Source organism: Bos mutus, chromosome 20, assembly GCF_027580195.1.
Source record: "Bos mutus isolate GX-2022 chromosome 20, NWIPB_WYAK_1.1, whole genome shotgun sequence".
Taxonomy (NCBI): Eukaryota; Metazoa; Chordata; class Mammalia; order Artiodactyla; family Bovidae; genus Bos; species Bos mutus.
In genome coordinates this window covers 29,533,634-29,561,561 of record NC_091636.1, presented here as the reverse complement: position 1 = coordinate 29,561,561, position 27,928 = coordinate 29,533,634, and the positions used below count along the sequence as shown (strand labels likewise).

The following is a 27,928-nucleotide window of genomic DNA, read 5'->3' as shown; positions in this document are numbered from 1 at the left end:
GAAATCCAGAGTATAAAACCTTTATCCCCTTTCCTTTTGTCACTCAAAAAGGTGTTGGTATATTCATGTGATAAACTGTTCTAATTTTCACACCCTGCACGTATTTCTTTTTTTAAAATATTATTTAAAAGTACACTTGCAATCTTTTTCAGCCCTATAGTCTTAAAGAAGAAAACACTAAGTGTTCACACCTCCCTAAACATTTTTCAAATATATATTGAGTATAACTATGCTTTATATTTGATTTTTCTCATAATGGTTCATCATAGATACTTACAGGTTTGTTTAAGTGATGTCCCACTGAGTCTGCTAAAGTTCCTATGGCATCATAAAGAATGAGCAAGTTCTTATGCTGGTATTTACTAAATGCAAAGACCAAGGTATCAAGTATATAAGCAAGGTAAGGAACAAGTTCTGTACAAGCCTCCTCTTCAAGGGTAGCAAAGGCACTATAATTTAAAAAGGGAGAGATTACTGTTGTAGAAAAGAAACAGTTCACAACAGAGACAAGAAATTAAGTATAGAGTTTAAAGAATACTTATTTACACGCACATCTCCCTACGTCACCACACCAGATACTTATTTTTATCATTTCCTTCCCATTCCTTACCACTTATTTCAAAGAGATTGACACTTATGGGTATCTGCTTAAACAATGGTAAAGTCGAAAACTGCTGGTTCATTCAACAATTTATTTGGTGTTTACTACTTATTTAGTGTCTGAGGGCTGGGAATATAGCAACGAACAAAACAATGTCCCCTTTCTCAGGGAGTTTACATTTTACTGATGTTCCAGACTAATGACACCAGAATTAAAACTATTAAAACTTACATTACCATATGTAACATAGATAGCCAATGGGAATTTGCTGTATGGTTCAGGAAATTCAAATAGGGGCTCTGCATCAACCTAGACAGGTGGGATGGGGCAGGAGATGGGAGGGAGGTTCAAAAGCGAGGGGATGTGTATACCTATGGCTGATTCATGTTGAGGTTTGACAGAAAACAAAACTTTGTAAAGCAATTATCGTTCAATAAAAAACAACAACAAAAAAAACCCCCAAAACTCTTCACCCTTCACTTGCATACCAAGCACCACAAAAAGATAGAAGCAGCTTTAACAGTGTGTTTGAGATGTCTGGGAACACAGCAGTATCATGGTCTCTCAAATGCTTCTCTTAGAGGGAGAGGGAATGAGGTGCTGGCAGCCACAAATTTTCAACTATAAGAACAAATTCCAAAGTATCTAATACACAGCATGGTGATGACAGTTAATACAGTATTGAGTCCTTAGAAGTTGCTGAGTAGATTTTCAGCATTCTCACAAAAAAGAGTTACCTGTGTTAATCCTGGTAAATGTTCTACCACGGTTATCTGTATTAAATCATCATTGTTGTATACTTTAAGTATTGCAATTATGTTTGTCAATTTTTCCTCAGTAAAGTTTAAAATTTTTTCTCTAAGCCCTACACTATACATAAGAATGTACAATGCATTTGTTATTAGAAATTTGTTTACTTGTAGCTTATCTGTTAGGACAAATACACAAGAAAGGAACAAGCTCTAGGGTCTCGGGCAATTACTTCACCTTATACCTAAATTTTTCTTGACTTTAAGGTGTATCTGGCCCTTCATTTGTGAAATTAAGGTTATAGTATTCTGTCCTAGCCAGGCAGGAATTTCCTAAAATGACAGGCTTAAGCCATTTGTTAATTAAAGTCTTGTTCATTAACACTGAACTATATTTCTTTCATGGCACTTTCCACAAATTATATACCTTACTAGCCTATAAATTTTAAGATGGCAGAGACTGTACGCACAACATTTTATATATGTCTAACAATTAGTAAAAAAAAAAAAAAAAAAAAAAAACACCTTGCTGAATGAAACATCTACCAGAAACCAAATATAATGTGTACCCTCCCTTCCCTTGAAAAAAAATTTGGTGCTATTAATCACCAAAGCTCCCTTGTTTAACTTTCTTTCATATCATTATGAATTAGAACTCTTTCAAATCTGGTAGAGTCTAACTACACTTAAACTTACTTTCCTCTCTTTCAGCAGCTATTTCTTCCTTATTAACAAAGTGAACAGTAGAAGCAATTCTACTTGAAAAATTAAGAACTATAAACATAAATGGCAAGCATTTTTAGAACATGAAGATTTATTCCAGAAAACTGAAATATTCATAGTAATGAAACCGCTGATCTGATGAACAGACAACCCCAAATGCAACTGACAAGAGTGGTTACTGGAGTTGAACCACTGTGGCAGATGGGTCGTCACCGCAGGACTTCCTGAGGAGTTATGGAGCTGACTGTAGACTAAAAAAGTCAGTCCTGCTCAAACTTTTGTATTTCTCCAAGAATAGGACTCTTGCCACAACCACTCCAAATATCTGTGGGAATGAGGGTGAAAGATAACACTAATGTTATAGCCAGTGAGAAAAAAAAAAAAAAAGAAAAAATAGCAAATACAAATCTCTAGTTAAGAGTCTCACTTGGATTTGCAAAACCATCAGCTGGAAGATATGGATAACAAAAAAAAAATCCCATTAATAGTTTAATATCAACATGTCATCACAGGCTTGAAAATTAAGTTTCGCCCTGAAATCTTCACACTCCCTTCTCCCACCATGAACAACTTGTTATGAACTTGTCTTACCTGCAGGCAGCTTCCTGTACTCTCTTGTTGCTATCCAGGATACGTTTTAGCAGTTCTGTCATTAATGGCTTCAGGTACGTGTCTGGGGGCTGGCTGACTACCCAGTGTGCATAGCGGCTAAGAGTCCAGCACGTTATGGAACGCACAAGAGCCTTTTTATCAGAGAGGCACTGAATAAGGTGAGGAATGAGCTCAGGTAGGTATGGAATCATGCCTTGCATGCAACCTAGGGAAAAAAACCCCAAATACTTCAGGAAGTGCTCAAATTTGGTTAAAATTATTTCAGGTGAATATTAAACTGATAGATGCATCAATGAAAAATATTCAATTATTTCTATTCTAATAAGTATATTTAATAATCTGTTTCAAAACTTTTAAATAACTGAAATGAGAGCTAACTGCTCTTAAGTATCTTCTAGTAGGGTTTGTCGTTCAGTCACTCCCTCGTGTCTGACTCTGTGACCCCATGGACTGCAGCACACCAGGCTTCCCTATCTTCCCAGTAGGGATAAGAAAGCTCATTTTACTTCTGCTACAGAAATTATGCAAAATGCATCAATTTCTTATAGATAGATATTTACAGCTAGAAAAGAATAATAATTCTTTCTAGGGCCAGTGACACTTGACTTACGTTCCTTACACCTACATATGGAAGTTATTTTTCTAGCAACAGGGATGTTTCCGAGATCAGAACCCTCTCATTCTGTTCTCTTCATTACAACAAAAGCACTTGCAAAATATCTGGCTGGGGTTCTAAGTCACTCTATGGTTGTTTAGTAATAATTAACTAGCTCAAAAGTGAAAACTCATTCTAAGATGGCTCTTAGACTCAAATATCCTTTTTAAGGTTAATATGGATCACAGTCTTATCTACCTCAACAGTCTTATCTTACTAGGAACACAAGTCAGTAAACAAAGTATGTGTCTCGTTTCTGCTTAATTAAAGTAGTCATGTCACATTAGCACCTACTGAGGACTTGACAGTTTCAGTTTGACTCAGACTTACCTTCAGCAATTGCTCCTAAAACCAAGATGCCTGATTCTTTAACAACCCATTCATGATGAAAAAGTAATTCTTTCAAAAGGGGCAAAATATGTGGCAAAAGTTCATCACGATATACATTAGCAAGAACATCTAGGGCGGCTGCAGAACATTTTCCTAAGGAAATATTTAATTCAAAAACATTACATTAACTTCTATCATTCAGTTATATAACTATAAATCTATCTATACGTAGATAAAATTTGTTGTAAGTAACACATTTTTACCTATACAAAGTTTTTAAGAATTCAATTAAATAGGAGGTAATCACAAGAAAAAAAAAACTCTATTGACCAAAACACTTTATGACCAAGAATCAGTAAACTAATCATAAAAATATTTTATTTTGCAAATGACTACCAATTTTTTTTTTTTTAAATAAAGCTGTTACACTGGCCAGAAATAACACTTTACTCATCAATAAGGATCTTAGTTAAACTGTATGGTAGTTTCATTCATATAAATATTACACTGCCATGAAACAAAATGAAATCTTTAAGTACTAATACAGAATGAGTTGTATGATGTGCAGAGAAGAATCAGCAAAGTACACACAATCTGATTTCACTTCTGGAAAATCAGCTTCTCCTCCAAAAAAGAAGATTCAGGCATACCTCAAATACTGCAGGTTCAATTCTAGACCACTGCAATGAAGTGAGTCAAATCAAACTTTTCATTTCCAAGTACATATAAAATTATGCTCAAGTTATAGTGTTATTTATGTCGGAAAAAACCTTAACTGATACACACTTTATACCTAAAAAAATGCTACCCATCATCTGCAGTTCTAACATTGCTTCCTTGCTAAGTGTAATCATTTCTAACTTTTTATTTAAAGTAAGAGATACGCAACTCTTCCTTTCACTTGAACATTCAAGAGGACATGAAAGGTTATTAACTGGTCTAATTTCAACAGTGTTGTGTCTCAGAGAACAGGGAGGCCCAAGGAGAAGGGGAGAGATGGGGAATCGCTTATGGATAGAGCAGTCTGAACACATACAACATACATACAGACCTCCGTCTTATGAGCACGGTTCATGGAGCCCCAAAACAATTATAACAGTTAACATCAAAGATCACAGATGACACACTGTCATAACAGATATAATAACAAAACAGTTTGAATTCTTATTCCAAGAATTACCCAAATGTGACAGAGATACAAAGGCAAGCAAACGCTACTGGAAAAATGGCACCAACAGACTTGATCAATGCAGGGTTGCTACAAACTTCACTTTATAAAAAAATGCATTATCTATGAAGTATAAGAAAAACTGTAGCAGACTGGTTCCAAATCGGTAAAGGAGAACATGAAGGCTGTATATTGTCACCCTGCTTATTTAACTTATACGCAGAGCACATCATGCAAAATGCTGGACTGGACAAAGCACAAGCTGGAATCAAGATTGCTGGGTTCGAAGTATCAATAACCTTAGATATGCAGATGACACCACCCTAATGGCAGAAAGTGAAGAACTAAAGAGCCTCTTGACAAAAGTGAAAGAGGAGAGTGAAAAAGTTGGCTTAAAACTCAACATTCAGAAAACTAAGATCATGGTATCTGGTTCCATCAATTCATGGCAAATAGTTGGGGAAACAGTGGAAACAGTGACAAACTTTATTTTTGGGGGCTCCAAAATCACTGCAGATGGTGACTGTAGCCATGAAATTAAAAGATGCTTGCTCATAGGAAGAAAAGTTATGACCAATCAAGATAGCATATTAAAAAGCAAAGACATTACTTAGCCAACAAAGTCCATCTAGTCAAAGCTATGGTTTTTCCAGTAGTCATGTATGGATGTGAGAGTTGGACTATAAGGAAAGCTGAGCACTGAAGAATTGATGCTTTTGAACTGTGGTGTTGGAGAAGACTCTTGAGAGTCCCTTGGACTGCAAGGAGATCCACCCAGTCCATCCTAAAGGAGATCAGGCCTGAATATTCATTGGAAGGACTGATGCTGAAGCTGTCACTCTAATACTTTGGCCACCTGATGCCAAGAACTGACTCATTTGAAAAGACCCTGACGCTGGGAAAGATTGAAGGTGGGAGAAGGGGATGACAGGGGATGAGATGGTTGGATGGCATCACCGACTCGATGGACTTGAGTCTGAGTAAACTCCAGGAGCTGGTGATGGACAGGGAGGCCTGGCGTGCTGCAGTCCATGGGGTCTCAAAGAGTTGGACACCACTGAGCGACTGAACTGATGAAGTATAAGAAAGAAAGTGTAACAGACTAAGGTAAGCCTGTAGGTGTTTACGGAAAAACATACACATGAGTGAAAAGAAGTGTCCCCTCTCCCTCCCCAATGCAACATACACTGTTACTTTTGCAGTTCTCTACATTAAATCTTAATTCATCCTCCCCCTTACAGTTGGTATACAACGGGAAGTAATTTGTGATAGTAATGAAGACCTTGGGTTTTCTTGTTCTGTAACATATGGGTTCCAGAACTACTTGTGCCACCAGAACTAGCTATGCTAACCTCGGGCAAGTTTCTCTTTTTGCAGTATCTTTACCTTCCTAAGGCTGTTGAAAAGATTAAACGTGATATGCATACAAAGCCCTTGGCCTAGGGCTGGGCACATTGGTCACTGTAAGGAACTGTTACTTATAGGGAACTAAATGGGAGTAATCAGCATTATTCCAAATGAACGACACAGTTCAGGATGATCATTCACGTCCTTAACTGTGCCATCAGTTATTAGAAATCTCAGTCTTCTGAATCACAGAGTGGTTCTTAACTGGTGGTGACTTTGTGTCCCAGGGACCATCTGGCAGTATCTCAGGACACTGCTGCTTGTCGCAGTCTTAGGTGTGTTCTCCCTCTGATCTCCTGCGCTACTGCCTTCTACTGGTGAGAGATCAGGGATGCTGCTCAAAATCCTGTAATGAGCAGGACAAGCCCACAACAAAGAATTAGTGGCCCAAAACATCCAATGTGCTGTGAACTACAGAAGTAAAGATTTAAAAACCAGCACCCAAGCAAAACCGAAACACAGGTGTCGAGGTTCTCCCCAGAGTTATCTAATTAGTGTGTGGCCCACAACACAGGGTGAACAGATGATGTGGATTTGTCGCTAATATTGAAAACAGAAGTTTTAAAAAGCATATTTTGAAGTCTGGAGGAAAAAGGGATTTACATTATCTTAGAAATATGCATGATAATCAACCAATCTTCATGCAAATTATGACATACAAAAAAATAAGTTAGGAAAACAGGAAAAGCCACGGCCAGTGTTCCTATTTCGTATATACTTTGTTATCAAACATACATTTTGCATCCAACAAAACACATTTCCTATATATTTTGTATCCAACAAAACATACACCCCCTTTGAGAAGTGACACTGTGAGATTAAAGTCTTTTTAAGGAATATGATGACAAGCAAATGAAGAACAGACCCACTGGGAAGAAACAAAACAAATCCACAATAAGATCATTACTTCACATCCAGAAGAAGACACCCAGAAAGTATTGGCAAATGTGGAGAACCTGTAGCCCTAAGACCCTGCTAGGGGAAAGCAAATGGCAAAGTAAGTGTGAAAAACAGTCTGGCAGTACCTCAAAATATTGAACATAAAAGTTTCCATGTGATCCAATAATCCTATTCCTGGGTATATACCCAAGAGAGCTGAAAACTTAGGACCACATATTAAACCTTATGTAACTGGTCATAACATCACTACCGACAGTAGCCAAAGAGGGGAAACAAAACGTCCATCTGCTAATTAACAGATGAATCAGTCACAAAGACCACTTTTTGTACAATTCCACTTATAGAAAATGTCCATTAGAGTTCAGAAAATGGGAGTGACTACTAAGTATGTAGTTTCTCTTAGGGTGACAAAAATGTTTCAAAATTTACTGAGATGATGGTTGCACAACTCTGTGAATACACTGAAAACCACTAAATTGTATTCTTTTGTATGGTTAAGTGAACTATGTATGAGGGCACTGTAGGATGTGTTACTTCCCAATTAAACTGTTATCCAAGCAGGCGACTGTGCTTCTCTATGACTTACTTAGATTCCAGTCAGAAATCGTGTCATCATCATCAATTTCATCGTCGTCGTCCTCCTCCTCTTCAATTCCATCTTCATCATGCTGCTGAGCCACTGTCCTTGATCGATGAAACCGTGGCCTTATATCTTGCTCACTATCAGGAATTGTTTCATCTTCTTCAACATCACCCTGTGTATTTTTTAAAAGGAAAATTCTGGTTATATTCATATAAGCTAATAGTACGTATATGGGTAAAAGAATGAGAATATTCACAGATAGCATGACACATGATTCTGAAATACAGCTGATGCTTGAACAGTATGGGTGTGAACTGCATGTCCAGTTCAAACAGGATGCAGATTTCTCTCTAAATGAAGTATTAGACGACTACATAATCTGTGGTTGGTTGCATTTGCAGATATGGAACCATGGACACGAAGGGCCAACTGTGAAGTTAATCAGGGATTTTTGATTGCACTGGAGGTCAGTGCCCCTAATATCCCATTGTTAAGGGTCAGCTGTTGAAAATAGCTCTTTGTGAAGGGGAGAATAGGCTATCACATAACCCATGTTAGATTATCAGGGATTTTGAACCACATAAGACAGTTTCCCAACATCTGGTATAATCTAGAGTATCTGAATCGAATTTAGAACATATTTAAGATTATTTTAAAATGAACCCCAAACAGTCAGAATTAACAGGAAATTCACGCTAACTCTAACTCTACTAGTGTCACCATCTAGTTAGTTTCAATTAAGCTAGAATCTACTGCCAGTCAAATTCACTGTTTGCTTCTATCTTTGAACTCCATAGCATATTATATAACAGAAAGCCTATTTAAATAGAGCCTACTCTAAATAAATGTCCTATTAGTCAAATTCAAACATCTGTAAGTCAGTGAAAATAAACATCCTTATTCACCAAGGAATAGTTTCCTTACCTTAAGTAGGATAATATCTATATCTGAATACTTCATGCCATTCACTAACACAGGGATCAACCTATAAAGACAGAAATTCATGAATCAAAGATCTAAAGATCTCAAGGTCTCAACAATCTCATGAATACTAATAATACCACCACTACTGTTAATACTGCCTTATAGCATATTCTATGTCTGTCTTTCTCCAATGATGAGTACTCCCAATGTGTATCTTAGGCCTTTTACATACTCATGCATAGAATCTACTGGATGGAATTTTAGACTGGACAAGATAGCTTGCCAAGAGTGCTTAAAAATAAAAACAATAATTTCTTTTTTTTTTTTTTTGCAATTTCTCCCCTAAGAACTTATCCCAAATACACGAAGGAACATTCCCAATTCGTAAAGACTCATGTTCCGTGATGCAAGACTAAGAACAATGGAAACAATTTAAATGTTCATCACTAAGGGCCTGGTTAAAAATAAGTTACAACTGGGAATTTCCCAGCAGTCCAGTGGTTAGAACTCTGCATTTTCACTGTAGGGGCTGGGTTTTAATCCCTGGTTGGGGAACTAAGATCCTGTAAGGATCTTATTTTTGGATGCACACAGTCATAAACAAAGAAACAAATGACAGTGAAACTGGAAAAACAAAAAACCACCCGTGCAAAATACATAAAAAGCTCATATCCATTTGTATTAAAAACAATGAGATTCCTACCCACAGCAATCAGGTAAGAAAAAGAAATAAAGGATGCATTCCTATATACTAACAACAAAAGATCAGAAAGAGAAATTAAGGAAATAATCACATTTACCATTACATCAAAAAGAATAATACCTAAGAATAAACCTACTCAAGGATGCAAAAGACCAGTATTCAGAAAACTATAAGATACTGATGAAAGAAAGAAAAAAATGACACAGACGGAGAGTTATCCCATGTTCTTTGATTAGAAGAATCACTATTGTCAAAATGACTATACCACCTAAAGCTATCTACAGATTCATTGCAATCCCTATCAAATTACCAATAATATTTTCCACAGAACTAGAACAAATAATCTCACAATTTGTATGAAAACGCAAAAGACCCTGAATAGCCAGAGCAATCTTGAGAAAGAAAACAAAGTTGGAGGAATCAGGCTCCCTGACTTCAGACTATACTACAGTAATCAAAACAGTATGGTACTGGCACATAAACAAATATATTTCAGTCAGACAGGACAGTAAGTCCAGAGATAAACCAATGTATCTATGGTCACCTGCTGCTGCTGCTGCTAAGTCGCTTCAGTCGTGTCCGACTCTGTGCGACTCCATAGACGGCAGCCCACCAGGCTCCCCCGTCCATGGGATTTTCCAGGCAAGAGTACTAGAGTGGGGTGACATTGCCTTCTCCCTATGGTCACCTAATCCATGACAAAGATGACAAGAATATACAATGGAGAAAAGCGTCTTCAATAAGTGGTGCCAGGAAAAGCGGACAGCTATACACGTAAAAGAATGAAATTAAACACTCCCTAACACCATACACAAAAATAAACTTAAAATGGATTAAAGACCTAAATTTAAGACCAGACACTATAAAACTCATAGAGGAAAGCATAGGTAGAACACTCTGACATAAATTGTAGCATGATCTTTTTTGATCTACCTCTTAGAATAATGAAAATAACAAAAACAAACAAATGGGACCTAATTAAACTTTAAAATGCTTCTGTACAGCAAAGGAAACCATAAATAAAATGAAAAGACAACCCTCAGAATGGGAGGAAATATTTGCAAACAAAGCACACAACAAGGACTTACTCTAAAACACACAAATAGCTCATGCAGCTCGGGAAAAAAAGAACCCCACAACCCAATCAAAAAGTGGAAGATCCAAACAGACATTTCTCCAAAGACACATAGATGGCAAAAAGCAGCACATGAAAAGAAGCTCACCATAAAAACAACAAAAATAATGCCATCTGCAGCAACATGGACAGTCCTAGAGATTGTCATACTGAGTGAAGTCAAGTCAGAGAGAGACAAAGACAAATATATTGCTTATATGTGGAAAGAACAAAAAAAGGTACAAATGAACTTACAAAACAGAAATAAAGTCACTGATGCAGAAAACAAACTTATGGTCAACAACAGGGGGCGGGGGTGGGGGCTGTTGGGCAGATAAATTGGGAGATTGGGATTGATTAAATACAGTTTATATAAAATGGGTTTCCCATGTGGCACAGTGGTAAAGAATCCACCTGCTAATTCAGGAGATACAAGAGATGTATCTCTTGTAGGTTTGATCCCTAGGTCAGAAAGATCCCCTGGAGAAGGAAATGGCAACCTACTCTAGTATTCTTGCCTGGGAAATCCCATGGACAGAGGAGGCTGGTGGGCTACAGTCCACGGGGTCACAAAAGAGTTGAACATGACTGAGTATGACAACAATTTATAAAACAGGTGACTAAGCAGAGCACAGCGAACTCTACTTAAAATTGTGTAATGGCCTATATGGGAAAAGAACCTAAAAATGAGTAGATATATGTGCATGTGTAACCGATTCACTTTGCTGCACATCTGAAGCTAATAGAACATTATAAATCAACTAACCTCCAATAAAAAATTATTTAAAAAACAAGATTACCTATATAATTACTTATATACACAGACTAACTAGGAAAGCTACACAATAAACTGGTATCTTCAGAGGTGAGTGAGTAGGCTAACAAGGGACAATATCCATCTTCTACTTTATTTCTAAATGGCTGATATTTTTACAATGAGCCTACATTCAGTATTTCTATTCTTTTTAATAAAAGAGAAAGGGAAAGGGGAAAGGGAAGTAGCTCAGTCATGTCCGACTCTTCGCGACCCCATGGACTGCAGTCCACCAGGCTCCCCCATCCATGGGACTCTCCAGGCAAGAGTACTGGAGTCGGTTGCCATTGCCTTCTCCTTAATAAAAGAGATGATAGTGTTTAAAATATAAAAACAGAAAATTTGAAGGATTTTATTCAAAAGAAATAATGCAAGAAGGAAGAAAGAGTTCTATGGACAAGGTTATCATAGTCTGATAAAAGTTTAGAAATTTTATTTTTAATTTCTTAAGAGAATCACAATGTCTATAAACATGGAATTTCAGATATACTGAAATATTTACGACTAGCTAAAAAAAATATGTATCAAAACATGTTAGGTAAAGGTCAGAATACTAACTTTAGTTCCGCTTGCAGCTATGATGGTTTTCATCTTTGACAGGTTTCTTACACTTTGTTTTCTCACTGTTCAGCCATGCACACTAAGATGAGTCTAGTGAGGACAGAAGGTAGGGGAACGCTCTGGAAACACCTAACAATGCCCACAGCCTGCTGCTCCCAAATTCTATCTTTAATTGTTCTGGGTGGCATGGGAAAAGAATGAATAGGCAAAAGAAATTCATACTCATATGCTGTGGGCTTATTAATAAAGCAACTTCTTTATAACCTAGATGAGTAAGCTAAGGTTCAGGCTTCCTGGGTGGCTCAGTGGTAAAGAATCCACCTGCCAATGCAAGAGATGCAGTTTGATCCCTGGGATGGGAAGATCCCCTGGAGGAGGGCATGGCAACCCACTCCAGTATTCTTGCCTGGAGAATCCCATGGACAGAGGAGCCTGGCGGGCTACAGTCCACGGAGTTGCAAAAGAGTTAGACACAGCTGAGTGACTGAGTAAAGAATTGTTTTAGCTTTCTCCTATAGCCTCATGTTTTAGAAAACAAGAGAGAATTTTAGTGCAACATCATGGAAAGGCAATGATGTTAATACCAATAATGAATGTTTACTGAGTACTTAAGTATATACCAGGAGAAGGAAATGGCAACCCACTCCAGTACTCTTGCCTGGAGAATCTCATGGATGGAGGAGCCTGGTGGGCTACAGTCCATGGGGTCGAAAAGATTCGGACACGACTGAGCGACTTCACTTCACTAAGTATATACCAGGCACTGGGTTAATTGTTTTCTATGGATCAATCCGTCAATAAGCCCCAGGAGATATTAATGTATTATGTGTAAGAATAAAGGTGGGGAAAAAAAACAAAATAATTCTGGTGGAAAAAAGACCTGTTCTACCAGGTAACAAATGCTCAATAACCAAAAGAACATACTACTGGCTAAAAACAACAACAAAAACCACACAACATAGCCCAGAAACAGATAAAAGAATTTAATCCTATTCTTTGTTACATTAATGTTTTCTATGTGAAATAAGAGATCTCATTTTGATCTCATCTCATCAAAAAATCAGCTAAAATTGCTGATCTTTTAGCCTGCTACCAAGTTACTGGTTGCTTAAAAAAATTTGGATTTTATTAGGGCAATGAAAGAGACCACCAATCTATAACTGCTCTTATCTCCTAATGTTAGAGATTAGGTTTGAATTAATAAAATCTCTTCAGCTTTATAAGAATTAATGTCTGTTTTTTATAAGACGTAGAACTATATGATCCAATAGTAAGAAACAAGCATATCATAAAAGTGGCATCACAAATTAGAAAGAAGAATAAATTTCCTGGTGGGGTGGGGGGTGAGTGAAGGCAATCCATTTAGCACACCTTATACTTTACTCTAGATAATAAATTCTAGATTGACTAGAATAAAATATAGGTGGAATTGTTTTCTTGGTAAGAACTGACTACATGAAAATGAGAACATCTGAGTATACGAACTTCTGAAAAAAATGTGACTCCACTAATACAACATATTAAAACAAATGGTTATTTTTTTGCGTATTAGATGGCTAAGATTAGAAAAACTGTAATTAATGGATGGCAAAAGTTGTGACAAGATGAGACACTGCTAGTGTATTATAAACTGGAGAACACCGTGACGGGACAGCACTTCAAAGTTTAGACTAATGACATGGAGGAAAGGGCACAACTTATAGTAACTGACAAGAGCCGACCACAAAACAGTAAATCAAAATTTTAAGCACTAACTATAGACAGATGCCTTATTCATACTATCAAACTTATTTCTTTCCAAAACACTGATATATGACATCTGGTACACAGTACTGGGCATCTCAGGTGGCTCAGGCTCAGTGATAAAGGATCCACCTGCCAATGCAGGAGATGTGGACTCAATCCCTGGGTTGGGAAGACCCCCTGGAGGAGGCAATGGCAACCCACTCCAGAATTCTTGCCTGGGAAATCCCAAGGACAGGGGAGACTGGTTGGCTACAGTCCACTGAGTCGACTGAACATGCACACATGCATACAGTATTAACACAGAGAAAAACACATTAAAAGACAACACACCAAAAAGAACAACTGATTACTTAAGGGGGTGGAAATCCAATGGAGTTTAAATTTTCATGTAGAAAATTAAGTTTATGAGCCTGTATTTTAATTTCAAAAGAATGTGAGCACTACTTTTAAAAGTAACTGACTTTAATTGATTTCATATATATTTCATAAACCACTGCTATATACCTAAAAATAATAGTTTTACATCAATTCAATTTATCTCAATACTGGAAAAATGTATTAAAAAAACTGACTTAACAGCATTCATTGGGTTAAAAATAGACTTAACAATATGTTAACAAAAAACTCTTAGCACAACTAGTAAGAAGATCTGTGGAGGGGGGAAAAGAGTCCACAGTCAAAATTATAAGATTATAAAAAACTGCCATGGATTATCCAAAGTAAGTTATAATTCACAGCATAAACCACCCTCATGTAGTTTAGAAAACAAAAGGAATTGCTTCTTAAATAAACATCTTTACTTATACATCAGTAAAATTAAGCTCAACTTCTTCAGAACTTCACTACCTGATGGCATAAGTATGCAATCTAAAAATACGAAAATGAGGCATCACTGTTAACAAGACAGCACTGCTAAGAAATACTTACTTGGGAAGATGCCTTATGAGTACATCTTTGCATATTGGCTGCTCAGCCAAAGTGAGCCAAAATTCACAGGCTTCTAAAGCCACATTTTCATCTTGATCTTGGGTCCTCTGTAGCATGTACTGTAAACAAAAGAGCCTTAGTATTAATAGGTTTAAAGCATACAATTAAACCTAATCCAATTTCAGCAAGTTAAGAGTCCTTTGCTATGGGCCTTACCCTTTACAGTAGTTCTCAATTTAGGGTTTGGATTTTTTTTTTAAAAAGCCTCCTAATCAATTCTAAAAAGCAGCCAAACTTAAGAACTACTATTTTAGAATGCTGCCTAATATAAAGTGTCCAATTCATGTCTGTCTGCTTCTCAAAATAAACTCCACTAAACTTTTCATAAAATGGATAATCTTTTTATAATATAACGACCCAAGCTGTCTCTTATAATTACAACTATACCTTGAACCAACCAAGGGTAGGGGTGCCAACCCTTCAAGCAGTCAAATAATCCACATATATAGCCCATCTTCCACATATACAGTTCCTCATCTGCAGTTTCAGCCAATCTTGGGTTATGTAGTACTGTAGTACATATTTAGTATAAAAAAAAAATCTGTCTACGAATGGACCCATGCAGTTAAAACCTGTGTTGTTCAAGGGTCACCTATATATATATTAATACTTCCAATATTTAAGAAGATATATACATATTATACAAGATTTTTTTTGAAGAAAGTAGACACATTTGTCAACTGCAATTTTCAGTTGCCAACAAAATAGGTTTATCATGTCCTTTGAACATACCAAGCCAAATTCACTTAGTTGAAAGAACATCTATCTGATCTCCAAATCTATCCAAACCTACCCTCCTTTAAAAAAACATCCCCAAACCAGGAAATCCCCTGGAGACCCAGTGGCTATGATGCAGTGCTCTCTCTGCTGGGGCCTTGGGTTTGAACTAAGATCCTGCAAGCCGTGCAGCTCAGCAAACCCCACCCCTCCACAAAAACCTTATACGTAAAAACAAAAGATCAAAGGCATGAATTCCCAATGTACCAGGGGCTGAAACTGGGGTCAAGTGATGAATTCCTGAATGAAACATCTCGTATTACAAAATACAGCCACACAACCACTCTGATAGGTCACCCCCTCCCATGTCCTACTACAATGCTGAGCACTGCTGAAGAAAGAATTGCAGCCGCACAAATTAGGTTCCCCAGGTGTGACATGAAAAATGATAAAACATTTTTCTTGATTTTCTGGTTAACTCCAAACTCTAACGAAATTTTCAACCAACGCCACCTGATTCTTCTAAACACTTCAGAGAGAACAGATTTATCAGCAAAAATGTCATTTATTCCCATTTTGCTGCTACATATCCTTATCAGTACATCTATTCTTCCTAATGTTTTAGAAAAGGAATTGCTGAACAGCATGAATGCTATCCTTTCTCTAACAGGTCTTAGAAATGCCATCCTTCAAGTACAACTATGTCCAGTAATATGAAAATTAGGCATGACTCTTTTAGCAATAATGAGTATTACCCAATAAATTACACTGTCCTAATAATAAGTTGCTATTACATATTCCTTACTTTAATAACGGCTGATCATGGAACAACAGACTGGTTCCAAATAGGAAAAGGAGTACGTCAAGGCTGTATATTGTCACCTTGTTTATTTAACTTATATGCAGAGTACACTATGAGAAACGCTGGACTGGAAGAAACACAAGCTGGAATCAAGATTGCTGGGAGAAATATCAATAACCTCAGATATGCAGATGACACCACCCTTATGGCAGAAAAGTGAAGAGGAACTCAAAAGCCTCTTGATGAAGGTGAAAGTGGAGAGTGAAAAAGTTGGCTTAAAGCTCAACATTCAGAAAATGAAGATCATGGCATCCGGTCCCATCACTTCATGGGAAACAGATGGGGAAACAGTGTCAGACTTTATTTTTCTGGGCTCCAGAATCACTGCAGATGGTGACTGCAGCCATGAAATTAAAAGACGCTTACTCCTTGGAAGGAAAGTTATGACCAACCTAGATAGAATATTCAAAAGCAGAGACATTACTTTGCCAACAAAGGTCTGGCTAGTCAAGGCTACGGTTTTTCCTGTGGTCATGTATGGATGTGAGAGTTGGACCGTGAAGAAGGCTGAGCGCCGAAGAACTGATGCTTTTGAACTGTGGTGTTGGAGAAGACTCTTGAGAGTCCCTTGGACTGCAAGGAGATCCAACCAGTCCATTCTGAAGGAGATCAGCCCTGGGATTTCTTTGGAAGGAATGATGCTAAAGCTGAAACTCCAGTACTTTGGCCACCTCATGCGAAGAGTTGACTCACTGGGAAAGACTCCGATGCTGGGAGGGATTGGGGGCAAGAGGAGAAGGGGACGACAGAGGATGAGATGGCTGGATGGCATCACTGACTCGGTAGACATGAGTCTGAGTGAACTCCGGGAGTTGGTGATGGACAGGGAGGCCTGGAGTGCTGCGATTCATGGGGTCGCAAAGAGTCAGACATGACTGAGCGACTGATCTGATCTGATCAGTGATCAATGTACTTACATAAAATTATTTTCATCACATAAAAACTGAAAGAGAATCTCTTAAAATCTAAATGGTCTACTAGAACTCACTATAAAGGTTATATATTTTCGACTTAGAAATCTCATTGTTACCATAAATCAAAAGTTGATCAGATCAACTTAGCAGTTATGTGTAGAAAACAAATTTTTATCTACTACAATTTTATCGGCCTAAGTCGTATCTAGTAAATACAAATCATCTACATATTTCCTAGTTACACTACAGTTAAAAGCTGTCTACTCCTGTAAATTACTTTCCTCTCTATAACATCTTAAATCTCATGAAAGAAAAATCACCATAATGATAACTTATAATTTTAAGGCAATCATAATTAATTTTTATAGCCCAAATGTGACAAATAAGAAAACAGTGATTTCACACTGTATGTTTTGTGCCCAAGAATTTCCCTGAGGGGAAGAGGAGGAGAAAGTTTTTAAATTGCTTGTATTACCTCAACTATATTATGCATGTGAGGAAGCAGGCGATCCATCCGAACTTCAAGCAACATCACAAGTGCCCGGCACACATTTTTCCGTACCTCTGGTTCTTCATCACCAGCCAAGGCGAAGAGATTCTATCACACAAGAAAAATTTTCTTCTAGTTAAATATTCCAATATACTAGAAAGATTTATATATAATATTATCTTCAAGGTGGTAATATTTAAAGAAACTCTAAGATATAGCACAAATAAAGGCTTATGAATTAATTGGCCCACAGTATTAGATTATAAAGACAAACACAGGAAGCTAACTGCCAAAAATTATGATTTCAGTAAATGATCTATAGCCATTCTTTTAAACAAGAGTATGAGCGGCTGTGTTCTGAAGTAATTTTTAGTTTGCGAGAATAAAACCATGTCATTAGGACAGAGGAGCATTCATCCAGCTCACCCAGAAATAAAGATAATTATTAAAATACAATCTGATTTATCCTTCAAAATTACTGTCAATAGAGTATTCCTACCAACACTGATTCTTAACAGGCGCATGTTCTATGAGAGCATCAACAATTGGGACATATATACTGAGAGTTTCTAACAACCTAACCCTCAACTGTTGTTCACTAAGTCAAACTATAGTCCACGCTCAGTTAACTATACCAACAAGCCTTCACTAGAAGTTGTCTCTTGAAGAGGTTCAAGTGGAGATTCAAGAAGAGAAAACAGTAAGCCTTCCCTATCTCACTCCTGAGGTTTTACTTTACACACAAACACACACACACACAAATTGAAAGCAGCAAAAAAAAGAGCTAAAATAAAATAAGTAAAATCCAATGTGTCCCACTGTCTCTTCCCAGGACCACAGAAACGTCTCCAAACATATGAATCTGAAATCTAATTACAAAGAAAGGGTAAGACAACAGAATAATTTAAATATCAAATATGACAGTATGTTGCATTTTGAGAACTTTAATTTCTCCAAATCCTGCCTCTATTTCTGAGGCTTTCAAAACTCTGTAGTTGCACTTTTAATTTTACATAGTCGGAAATAGTACTGTTTTTCCAGCAGGTGCTGCTTTTATACAATTGTTCATTAAATTTGATGCTGTCTTACACATGAATACCCAGCTTTATCAAGGTATGTTATAGCCATGTATTAGTGATCAATACACTTTTCATCAATCAACCCTGAGTATTCATTGGAAGGACCAATGCTGAAGCTCCAATACTTTGGCTACCTGATGTGAAAAAACTCGCTGGAAAAACCCTGATGCTGGGAAAGACTGAGGGCATGAGAAGCAGGGGTGACAGAGAATTGAGACGGTTGGATGGCATCACTGACTCAATGAACATGAGTTTGAACAAACTTCAGGAGACAGTGAAGGACAGAAACCCTGGTGTGCTACAGTCCATGGAGTCACAGAGCTGGACAGTTTGGCGGCTGACCACTCGTTATCAGTGCCACCAGACTCAGAGGCATGGCTTCAGCCCCAGATAAAAACACTGGCAACCGAAGCAAAGGATGAAGAACCAGGTGAGCTTTACTGTATTATCAAGCAGCAAAGAAGTGTTAATATGGTATTTAATACTAACGGAAAATAATTTTAAATGTCAGGAAATGTTTTTGTTCCACTTGCTAAGTATGGTCCTGTGGAGTTTTTATTTTCAGAAAATTTTATTCTAAATTACATCTCTGTATAAGATGCTGGTGTGTCCACCATTGTTCTCTTTAATGAGCTATGAAAGAACACTACTGAGTGGAAATACTATTGTAATTACAACAAAAACTACTACTGCTTCTAAAAATAATAGCAGTAGCTAGCATGTGGAGTGCTTACTTTCCATCAGGCACTATTCCATTTTTAGCAAATACCTTTATAACAATCCAACAAAGTAGGTCTATTATTAGCTTTATTAAAAACTGAAAATACCAGTTAAATGAGGTGCCCAAGGTTAACAGCTACTAAGCTGTGGAGCTGGGATCTGAACCCAGGCAGTCTTACTCTCCAGACTTCTACTACTGCCTGTACTACAAGTGGTCCACTACCCTGAACAGACTGAAACACCTTGAAGCGTAACATTTCTTTATGTAGTATTAGCACAAGCACAGTAGGTACTCAGGAAAATGCATTTAAGATGCCTAGTTTTGTTTCAGTTTTCAAATGGCTCGAGGATTCTAATGGCTACTATTTGCACTTGATTGGTTCAGTTCAGTTCAGTCACTCAGTCGTTTAAGAAAGAAGTTTGTCAATTTAAGTGATAAGCAAAAAAAGACAATTTCTCCTCAGCTCTTTCTGGTAATTTCCCAACAGGAATACCAGCAGTATAGTCTCTGGAGGATCTTTTGTTTTTTTTTTTTAAAGAACAGCTAAAAAGGAATAGACTATTTAATTAAATTTCATATGATGAAAATAAAAGTGAAATACTTAAGGCTTTAATAACCCTTTCAAAATTGCTGTTACTGAGCAGAAGTTCTGAAAAGAAACTCTACTGCTTAGAGCTGAATGGCCAAAAAACTACATCTGTCGTCTTTCCGCTTTTATTAAAAAAAGTAACTTCAGAAATACTAAGATGCGCCAATTTTTCTCCCAAACCTCTCATTTTACACTGAAAACCAATGGAAAAAATAAAGTACTATCCTTCCAGTCTGAAGTCTGAAGTCCAGACTTCAGATTCTTTATCAAAGTAAGTTCATTCAACCTCTTCATGTTCCTATCACAAATGAGCTTGGAGGCTTAATTTCCATATGCAATTTGAATAGTAGATTGAAGCAGAAATTTTTATAATCAAGGTATCAAACAAACATATATCACAATGTTTATACAAGTAAAAAACTCAGTATGAGAAGTAGTTTTTTTTTCCCAGTTAATGAGAATTATAAAGTTTAACTGTATCCAATTTTAATACTATCACAAGCAATTTAAATATTGCCAGTTCATAATTATAACTTATTACATTTATAAAATAAAACTATATGCATTTAACATTTTCCAACCTTCTCAAAAGTAAGGTGGCGGGGGGTGGGGGGTGGGGGGGGCGGGAATCTTACCTCAATAAAGGAATCAATGTGCAACATCAGAGCTTGAGTTCTACTGATGATAAACTGATTGACACATGCAACAGCATGAGACCTAGAAACAAAATTTAAAATATGTTCACTGAAGTTTTTTTTTCCATTTACAGAAGACTGGCAAGAAATTAAATATTCCTCCATAAAAATATTATGGTGTATGTATAGCCATATGTACACACACACCAATAAGAAGACTGAGTCAAAATTCTCTATGTATTAACATATCCTTCACATTCTTTCTGTGTCAAGTGAAAAACGCAGGTTGTGGAATAATAATTTTAAGAAAGTGTAAAAGTGTCTGAAAGGACATGTTCACTCTCAAGAGTGGGATGTTGGATGGGAACATAATGAGAATTATTTTAGATTAAAAAACAATGGGTATGCATTCCTTTCGAAAGGGCTTCCCAGGTGGCTCAGTGGTAAAGAATCCACCTGCAATGCAGGAGACGTAGGTTCGATCCCTGGGTTGGGAAGATCCCCTGGAGGAGGGCATGGCAACCCACTCCAGTATTCTTGCCTGGAGAATCCCATGGACAGAGGAGCCTGGTGGGCTACAGTCCTTGGGATCGCAAAGAGGTGGACGTGACTTAGTGACTGAGCACACATGCAATCACAGAAGTACTAGGTAATGCAAAGTAAGGGAGTGGTCAGGTTTGTATCAGAATTTATAAGTGAATTTAATACTGGCTATATAGATACCTTATTTTTGGACTACTGTGCTTGAAGAACTGTAAAAATTTGGGAATCATGATGTTGAGAGGACGATCTAAAACATCACTATCTAAAATCTCAGCAGAATCTTCACAAATTTTCTGAAGGGCGCCAAATGCTCCCTGTAAAAGACATTTCAATTATTAGAATTAAAAATGAAGCCATTTAAAAAGCAAATTGAGGAATATTAACTAATTTGTATGGATTAATGTTCTCAGCCCACATAAAATCTGCATCATGAAATCCATATATTTAATCATCAATTTTAAGAAAAATTATACCACTGATTTAAAACCATAATTTAAACATAATGGCACATTTTAATTTTAGCATTAAATGACTCAGAATTAGAATTCTGGTTGGCAGGGATTGTAAGTAATGTCATCTAATTAAAAAACAACTTTTGAAGTATTCTTGTCAATTTTTAAATCAACACTAATTTTTCTCTTATTAAATATTGATTTGTTAAAACAATGTAAACTCTACTTTTATGTATAAGTCTATTTAACCACTGTATCACTTCTTTTTGAAATACCAAAAGAAACCTTAATTATCATAACTATTTACATATAAATCATTCACTGATAAAAATTGTATTCAACTGGCAATTTTCCTACAACCATTTTACAACCAAGCGGCTTATCTGGAGAGCTCCTGCATGGATCATCTAGCCTGTTAGTTACCTCAACCACCTCGTTTACTGTTTATAATCTTATCAGCAGCACCTTGGTGCTCATTCGCTACAGTACAGTTAACTCAATACTGTATGACAGCAGCTCCATGATTTCATGATTATCAGTTTAAACTTTTTATTCTTGCAAAGTGCTTGCTTAAGATTTTGGTCTTTATGTTGTTGTCTTTATACCAAAGCACTATTTAAATTTTCATCAACTGTTACCCTACAGCTAAGTATTATTTTTATTTTCCTATAATCTTAGTGTATTCCCAAGGCATTACTAGAAAACATGTATGTGAGAATGCAAGCTTTTTTCCTTCTCTTTTAAGGAGGGAGAAGAGTGACTTTTTAAGACTCCTTTTTGCTAGCTTCTCCTCTCCCTGGTCCTCTCCCCCCCAAGCCAACCTGGCAATAAATGGTACGTTAAAAAGACCACTTGATTCCTTTACATTAGGTTATTTTTATATCCGCCCTGCCTCCAAGCCTTGCTCTTTTTTGAGGAGATTAAGTCACTGCCTCAAGAGGCAAAACATCTAAAATGATTTCCATTTAAGACATCGTTTTCACCTGCTAATGAAAGAGATGGGTAAGATCCTCATTAGGTGAGAAATTACAGGAAAACAAATCCATACAGACTCCCTCTTCTCTCCCCAAATTGCTACTGACCTGATTAGTGACAAACAACAAGAGACTATAATTTATAATTAAAACAATACTAGATATACCTCAGACGTATCATACAAGAGGCACCAAACAACTTAGAGACACTGAAAATGTACCCATGGTCTGGGAATTCAGTACATTTAATTAAGTCCACCTTTGAAAAATACTACAACCGATTAAGCTTGACAGTAGCTTTGCTGATGATACATATACACACCCAAGAATAGCTCTAAAATACAACAACAGAAGATTTTTCTCTGTAGGAAGTATAGTAAAGAGGTTTCATAACTTAACGGTCTTTATGGAAAACAGTAAGGTAAATGATCACTGACTTAAAACAAAAGGTAACTTTAGGTCTCTAAGTTTTGATGTTTTTTGTTTCAGAGGAATTCTTTTTTCTCAAGATTACTAATACACAACATGACAAGACAAATTATGTATGAAGCAAAAATCCTTACCTCACAAGTGTTGTAATCTTCAGAATCCAACAGGCTGCAGAGTTTTGGTAAGAGGTCAGGCCAATTCTGCAATTCTCCCTTGGAGGCTATAGTTGTGATCAAAATACCTTGAAAGAAAACATGTCTGTTTAGGAAATGTGACTGCATTATGTTATATATTGCCTTGTGGGCAACCACAAGCCAATGCCAAGCGCTTACATCATGTTCTTGCAAGTGGGTTCACGTGCGCACACACACACATTTAAATGTTCCAAATCATGGTAAGACTTGCAAATCATGTCAATCGTAATATTTATCAAGGATCCCTGCAACATCACAGCGTATCTGTGGAAAATCCCAGTAGAAATCAGAGCCGTTTCTCATCTTGTTTTCTAACAATTCACCCTCTTTTTATTTTTAACAAGTATCTGTACAAAAGACAACTTGCTCTTCTCCAATAATGCCAAGAATACTTTTACTAATTAAAATTACTCCTATTTTATAAAAAATACATACAGAAGAGCAGAAAGAAAATACACCAAAATGTTATTAGCAACACTTAGTACTGGGTGATGAATATGACTATTAGATTCAACTAAAAACACATCAAAGAACTAAGAACAGCTCTCCACACAGAGTTGGACACGACTGAAGCGACTTAGCAGCAGCAGCAGCTCCGACTTAACCTAGTATCAAAGCTGTGACCCATGGTAGAGAAAGTCGATGAGCCATCGGTCAAGAACATTTCTACATGCCCACTCTTTTGGCAACAATCCCTCTCCTGGAGACAGGCCATACACCCCTACAACAGTTCCCACTTATGGGGATCAAGGATGAATCACTGGCAAGGTGATCGTGGATTGTGGAGGCTTGACTGACATAGGCTTACTGATCATGTCACTTTGACTGGATTATTTCAACTGTGTTGTGTAACTTAGCTCTTAGTTAAGGATTATGCAAATACAGAAATATGTAACAAAAAACTTTTGTGTCATTGTTTTTCTCTGCCTTAGAAAATTTAATAGTAGTTAACATAATGTAATATGCTTAGTGATTACAGATCTTTCAGCACCATAATTAAAGAGTATAAACTGACAGTAGGCAAATTATATGTACTTCAAATTATTAATCTGCAAAAGAAAATTTTTAGAAGAGAAAAAGTTCTCTTCATAGTTATTTTGAGAATTCAGTGATGTATACACAAAATGCAGAGCATATAATAATAATTATTACTGAACAACAAATTTTACTGTTTGTGTGCATAAATTCTCTTTGAGTTTTCCATTGTGAGTTTTGAGCGGTTGCTCCCAATGGTAAAGAGCTAAAAAATGTAAAGAGTAAAGTTGTTGGCCAGGATTTACTCCCCACTGAAAAAATTGAACTGTATGGTGAGGATCATTGTATTGATAGCATTTTAAAGATAAGTTACTTTCTGGTAAGATCAAAAAGCAGCAAGACTAATAGTAAATCTGTTCTTTCTTGCCATGTATTCTTTCCCAAAGTCAAAATATAAAGAGTTGGGGGAACAAGAAAGTTCTGGATCTGCCTAAAGGAAACCAAGCCATGTTTTAAAACAAGTAATAATAAAAATTAAACACAAGATAAAATTTGGTACTAACAGTCTGCTGACACTCACGACTTCTAAGACAGTATTAAAGAATGTTTGTAGACTGACAAATTCAAATTAATCTGGCCCCATATAATTGCATCCACTCACAAAAAAAATTCTAATGCTACCATAGTTACAGAAAATGAAAAACTGTAATTTTCAGTGGATTTACCAAAGATGGGCGTGAAAACTGAGTACTCAGCAATACCCATTACAAACCAACCATACATTCTTTAACAGAAACAATTCTACGTCTATCTAATGGATTACCACACAGTCACTGAAATGTGGTCCTTCCAAATACACTTCCTTGGCAAGATTTCCAAAATGCATTCTTAAGATGAAAAAAAAAAATTAAGACTGGTATACACTCACCATCTTTTTTTTTTTTTTTAAACCAGTGTTAAGAGTCTGGTAGAAAATCAGGCATACATGAGGGTCCACAAGAATAACCTATGGAGGGAGACCCTTTTCTCAATTATAAATGCCCTCTACATATCCTATTTAAAATGAGTGTTAATAATGGCAATGTTTAGTATTTGGAGGGAAGTTACAAAGAGCTTCTGTTTTGTAAGGAAGAGATAAACCAGGTACTTTTCAAACCCACCAGGAGACAAAATATATAAAAGCAGAGAACTTTTAATGAAAATGACTGATTCATTATGGAAGTTCTTAACTGAATCCCATTTAACCAACCTGATTAACAGAAGCTTTTCAGGTCCCTGTGAAATATGGCTGCGGAAACCCCATGGCATATGAAATCTACCCACTGGTCGGCTGTTCCATAGTACATGTTTATTTCTGCTTCTACCAGAGGATGTGTGTGCATACCAAGAGTCAGTTGTGTTGGTTCCCAAAACTACTTATTTCAGTTACTGTAATTAAGCATCTAATAGTATTTCATAAAGTGATAGAAATTTGTTCTTCCACTGAAAACAAGTTGAAATACTCTAAAAAGACTAAAAAATTGATGTTAATTAGGTATATACAAGGCAAATATTAAAAACAAGGGGGTACATAGTAAAAACCTAAAGTCCTACACATAAATTGTCTTACAAAGAAGTTTCTCTTTATATGTAAAAGAAAGTGAAACTGGAAATTATACCCCATGTATAACACAAGAAAGACAGTTAAAGAACTCAAAGGAAAAACAGGAGTTCTACACTAGCATCACTTTTTAACGGCCCATTTTAACCAACTTTGACAAAGCAACTACTAGTGAATCTGGTCTCAAAGGATCCAGAGAACTTTTCCTGTAATCATTAACATTATGTCAAAAGAAGCAATGAAAAATTTTCCCCATCACAATTCAACATGAACCAGATGACAAAATTCCTATGGAAATCATCAATCATGTCAGAAACCAACACAGTCACAAACAAGATAAACAAAATTGTAACATTACTTACCTACAGTAGCTCTAATCAGAGGAGAGGAGTCACCAATATTGTTTAAACATTCACTCTTAATAAAGTCTGTTACACCATTTGGGAAGTTCTGAAAGTGTGCTTTCACATTATTCTTCAAAATGAGACCACTCAATGATCTTGTGGGTTCATCTGTAATAAAATAACACTACTACTGAGTTTTAAAGTCGTTTTCATTTCAAAATATATCAAGAATATAACTTTTAAAATATATTAAAAAATTGATTGTAATATTTCATTAATCTGCTATAACCAGGGGGGAAAATACTGTAAATGATTACAAAGGATTAGCTCCATGATTTATAGTTCAGGGTTTCTCAACCTTGGCATTGTTGACATTCTGGGCCAGGTAATTCTTTCTTTAGGAGTGCTGTCCTATGCACTGTAAGATGTTTAGCAGTATCACTGACCACAGGTGCCAGTATTACCTCTGCAAATTGTGACAACCAAAAATGTTTCCAGATAATGTCAAATGTCTCCTTGGGCACTGAGAAGGGGATGGGCGGGGGAAACACAACAAAACTGCACCTGGTTGAGAACCACTGATTGAATTTAAGTTTATATATGGCCAATGTACTCAAGCTTTATTGGAACCTGATGCAAACATCAAATTACAGATATGAAAGTATTAGTCACTAAAGATATCCTATTAAAAATTAAGTGGACAAAGAACATATGGGATCACCTTCACATACAAATAATTGCCGTTCATTTATATCATGTTTTTCACTTGCCTCTGAGCTAAAAAGAAAAGGGGGGAGAGGGTAAAACAATTTTTAAATTTCCAGAAGATTAAATAAAAAAGAATCTATGTAAAAGAAGTTTAATCCGTAGATGATTTAACAAATTCTGAAGAACCAATTTAATATCAGTAGAATATAACTGATGCTTTAAGAATCTGTATTATCACCAACAATATTAGCAATAGTCAACATTTTCTCAATGCTCATTACATACCAAACACTGCTAAGTGCTTTCCAAGTAGTCTGCATTTAATCCTCACTACCTCATGAGACAAGAATTAATTTATCTCCACTGCACAAACAAGGAAACTGAGGCCTTTGCCTAACTCACACAGAATAGACCATGAGTTGCGGAAGCCAAAGTGTCAACCTGAGGAGTTTGTCTCCAGAGCCTCTACTTGATGATGGCATAGTATCACCCTCCTTAAAGGGCTGGAAGACGTGTGGAACTGGTTTACGGAACACAGAATGCTATTTCGGCACTGTTATTTTACGTACTTTATTAAAAAAGAAAATAACCCAACTTGTTCTAGTTAGTTCAGTATGTCCCCAAAGTCTGACTGGTATTGAACTCTCCAAGGGTACAGCATGGGGGGACAAAAAGACTGTGTTTCTTTGCAAATGAACCATTAGAGCCACCACAACACAGCCTACGAGCCCTTTTATGTCACCCTCCAAAAATTTCTTCCTGGTTTCAATTACCACCATTCAATCAGTAACTTAGAAACAAAAGCAATTCTAAATTCTCTTCAAAGTTTAAAACTTCCATAAAATAAAAGAATAGCCAGATATTTAACTTCCTCAAGCAACACATGTTTTTGTCTTGTTAGCCATCAATAATTCAGTTGTATAATTTTATTTTAAATGGCATGTGTATTTACTTACAATGAACACACTATACCATTTTTACAACTATGATTACAAGATGGAGAGTTTTAAAAAAATCACAAGGTGAAAGGAGTTAAAATTAACTATGTCCTCTTTCTTAAAGACTCCTTTACTAGGTCTCAATTCTCATCTGCAGAGTGAGGGAAGTAGATGAGCTGATCTGAGG

The 27,928-nt window shown here is 36.5% G+C and overlaps 1 protein-coding gene across 3 annotated transcripts in view; it reads right to left on the bottom strand.

The window, feature by feature from the left end:
- The window catches only part of TNPO1 (transportin 1), a 93,708-nt gene that overhangs the window by 20,028 nt on the left and 45,752 nt on the right, over positions 1 to 27,928 (bottom strand). For all 3 annotated transcript variants that reach the window (XM_005889331.3, XM_005889332.3, XM_005889333.3), the window contains exons 4-14: positions 26,114 to 26,263; positions 23,117 to 23,223; positions 21,308 to 21,441; positions 20,585 to 20,666; positions 17,546 to 17,668; positions 14,518 to 14,636; positions 8,653 to 8,713; positions 7,732 to 7,900; positions 3,671 to 3,823; positions 2,665 to 2,890; positions 278 to 449 (exon numbers count right to left, since the gene is read on the bottom strand). In XM_005889331.3, coding sequence (XP_005889393.1) covers positions 278 to 449; positions 2,665 to 2,890; positions 3,671 to 3,823; positions 7,732 to 7,900; positions 8,653 to 8,713; positions 14,518 to 14,636; positions 17,546 to 17,668; positions 20,585 to 20,666; positions 21,308 to 21,441; positions 23,117 to 23,223; positions 26,114 to 26,263 — 1,496 coding nt within the window. The remainder of the gene's footprint in view (positions 1 to 277; positions 450 to 2,664; positions 2,891 to 3,670; positions 3,824 to 7,731; positions 7,901 to 8,652; positions 8,714 to 14,517; positions 14,637 to 17,545; positions 17,669 to 20,584; positions 20,667 to 21,307; positions 21,442 to 23,116; positions 23,224 to 26,113; positions 26,264 to 27,928) is intronic.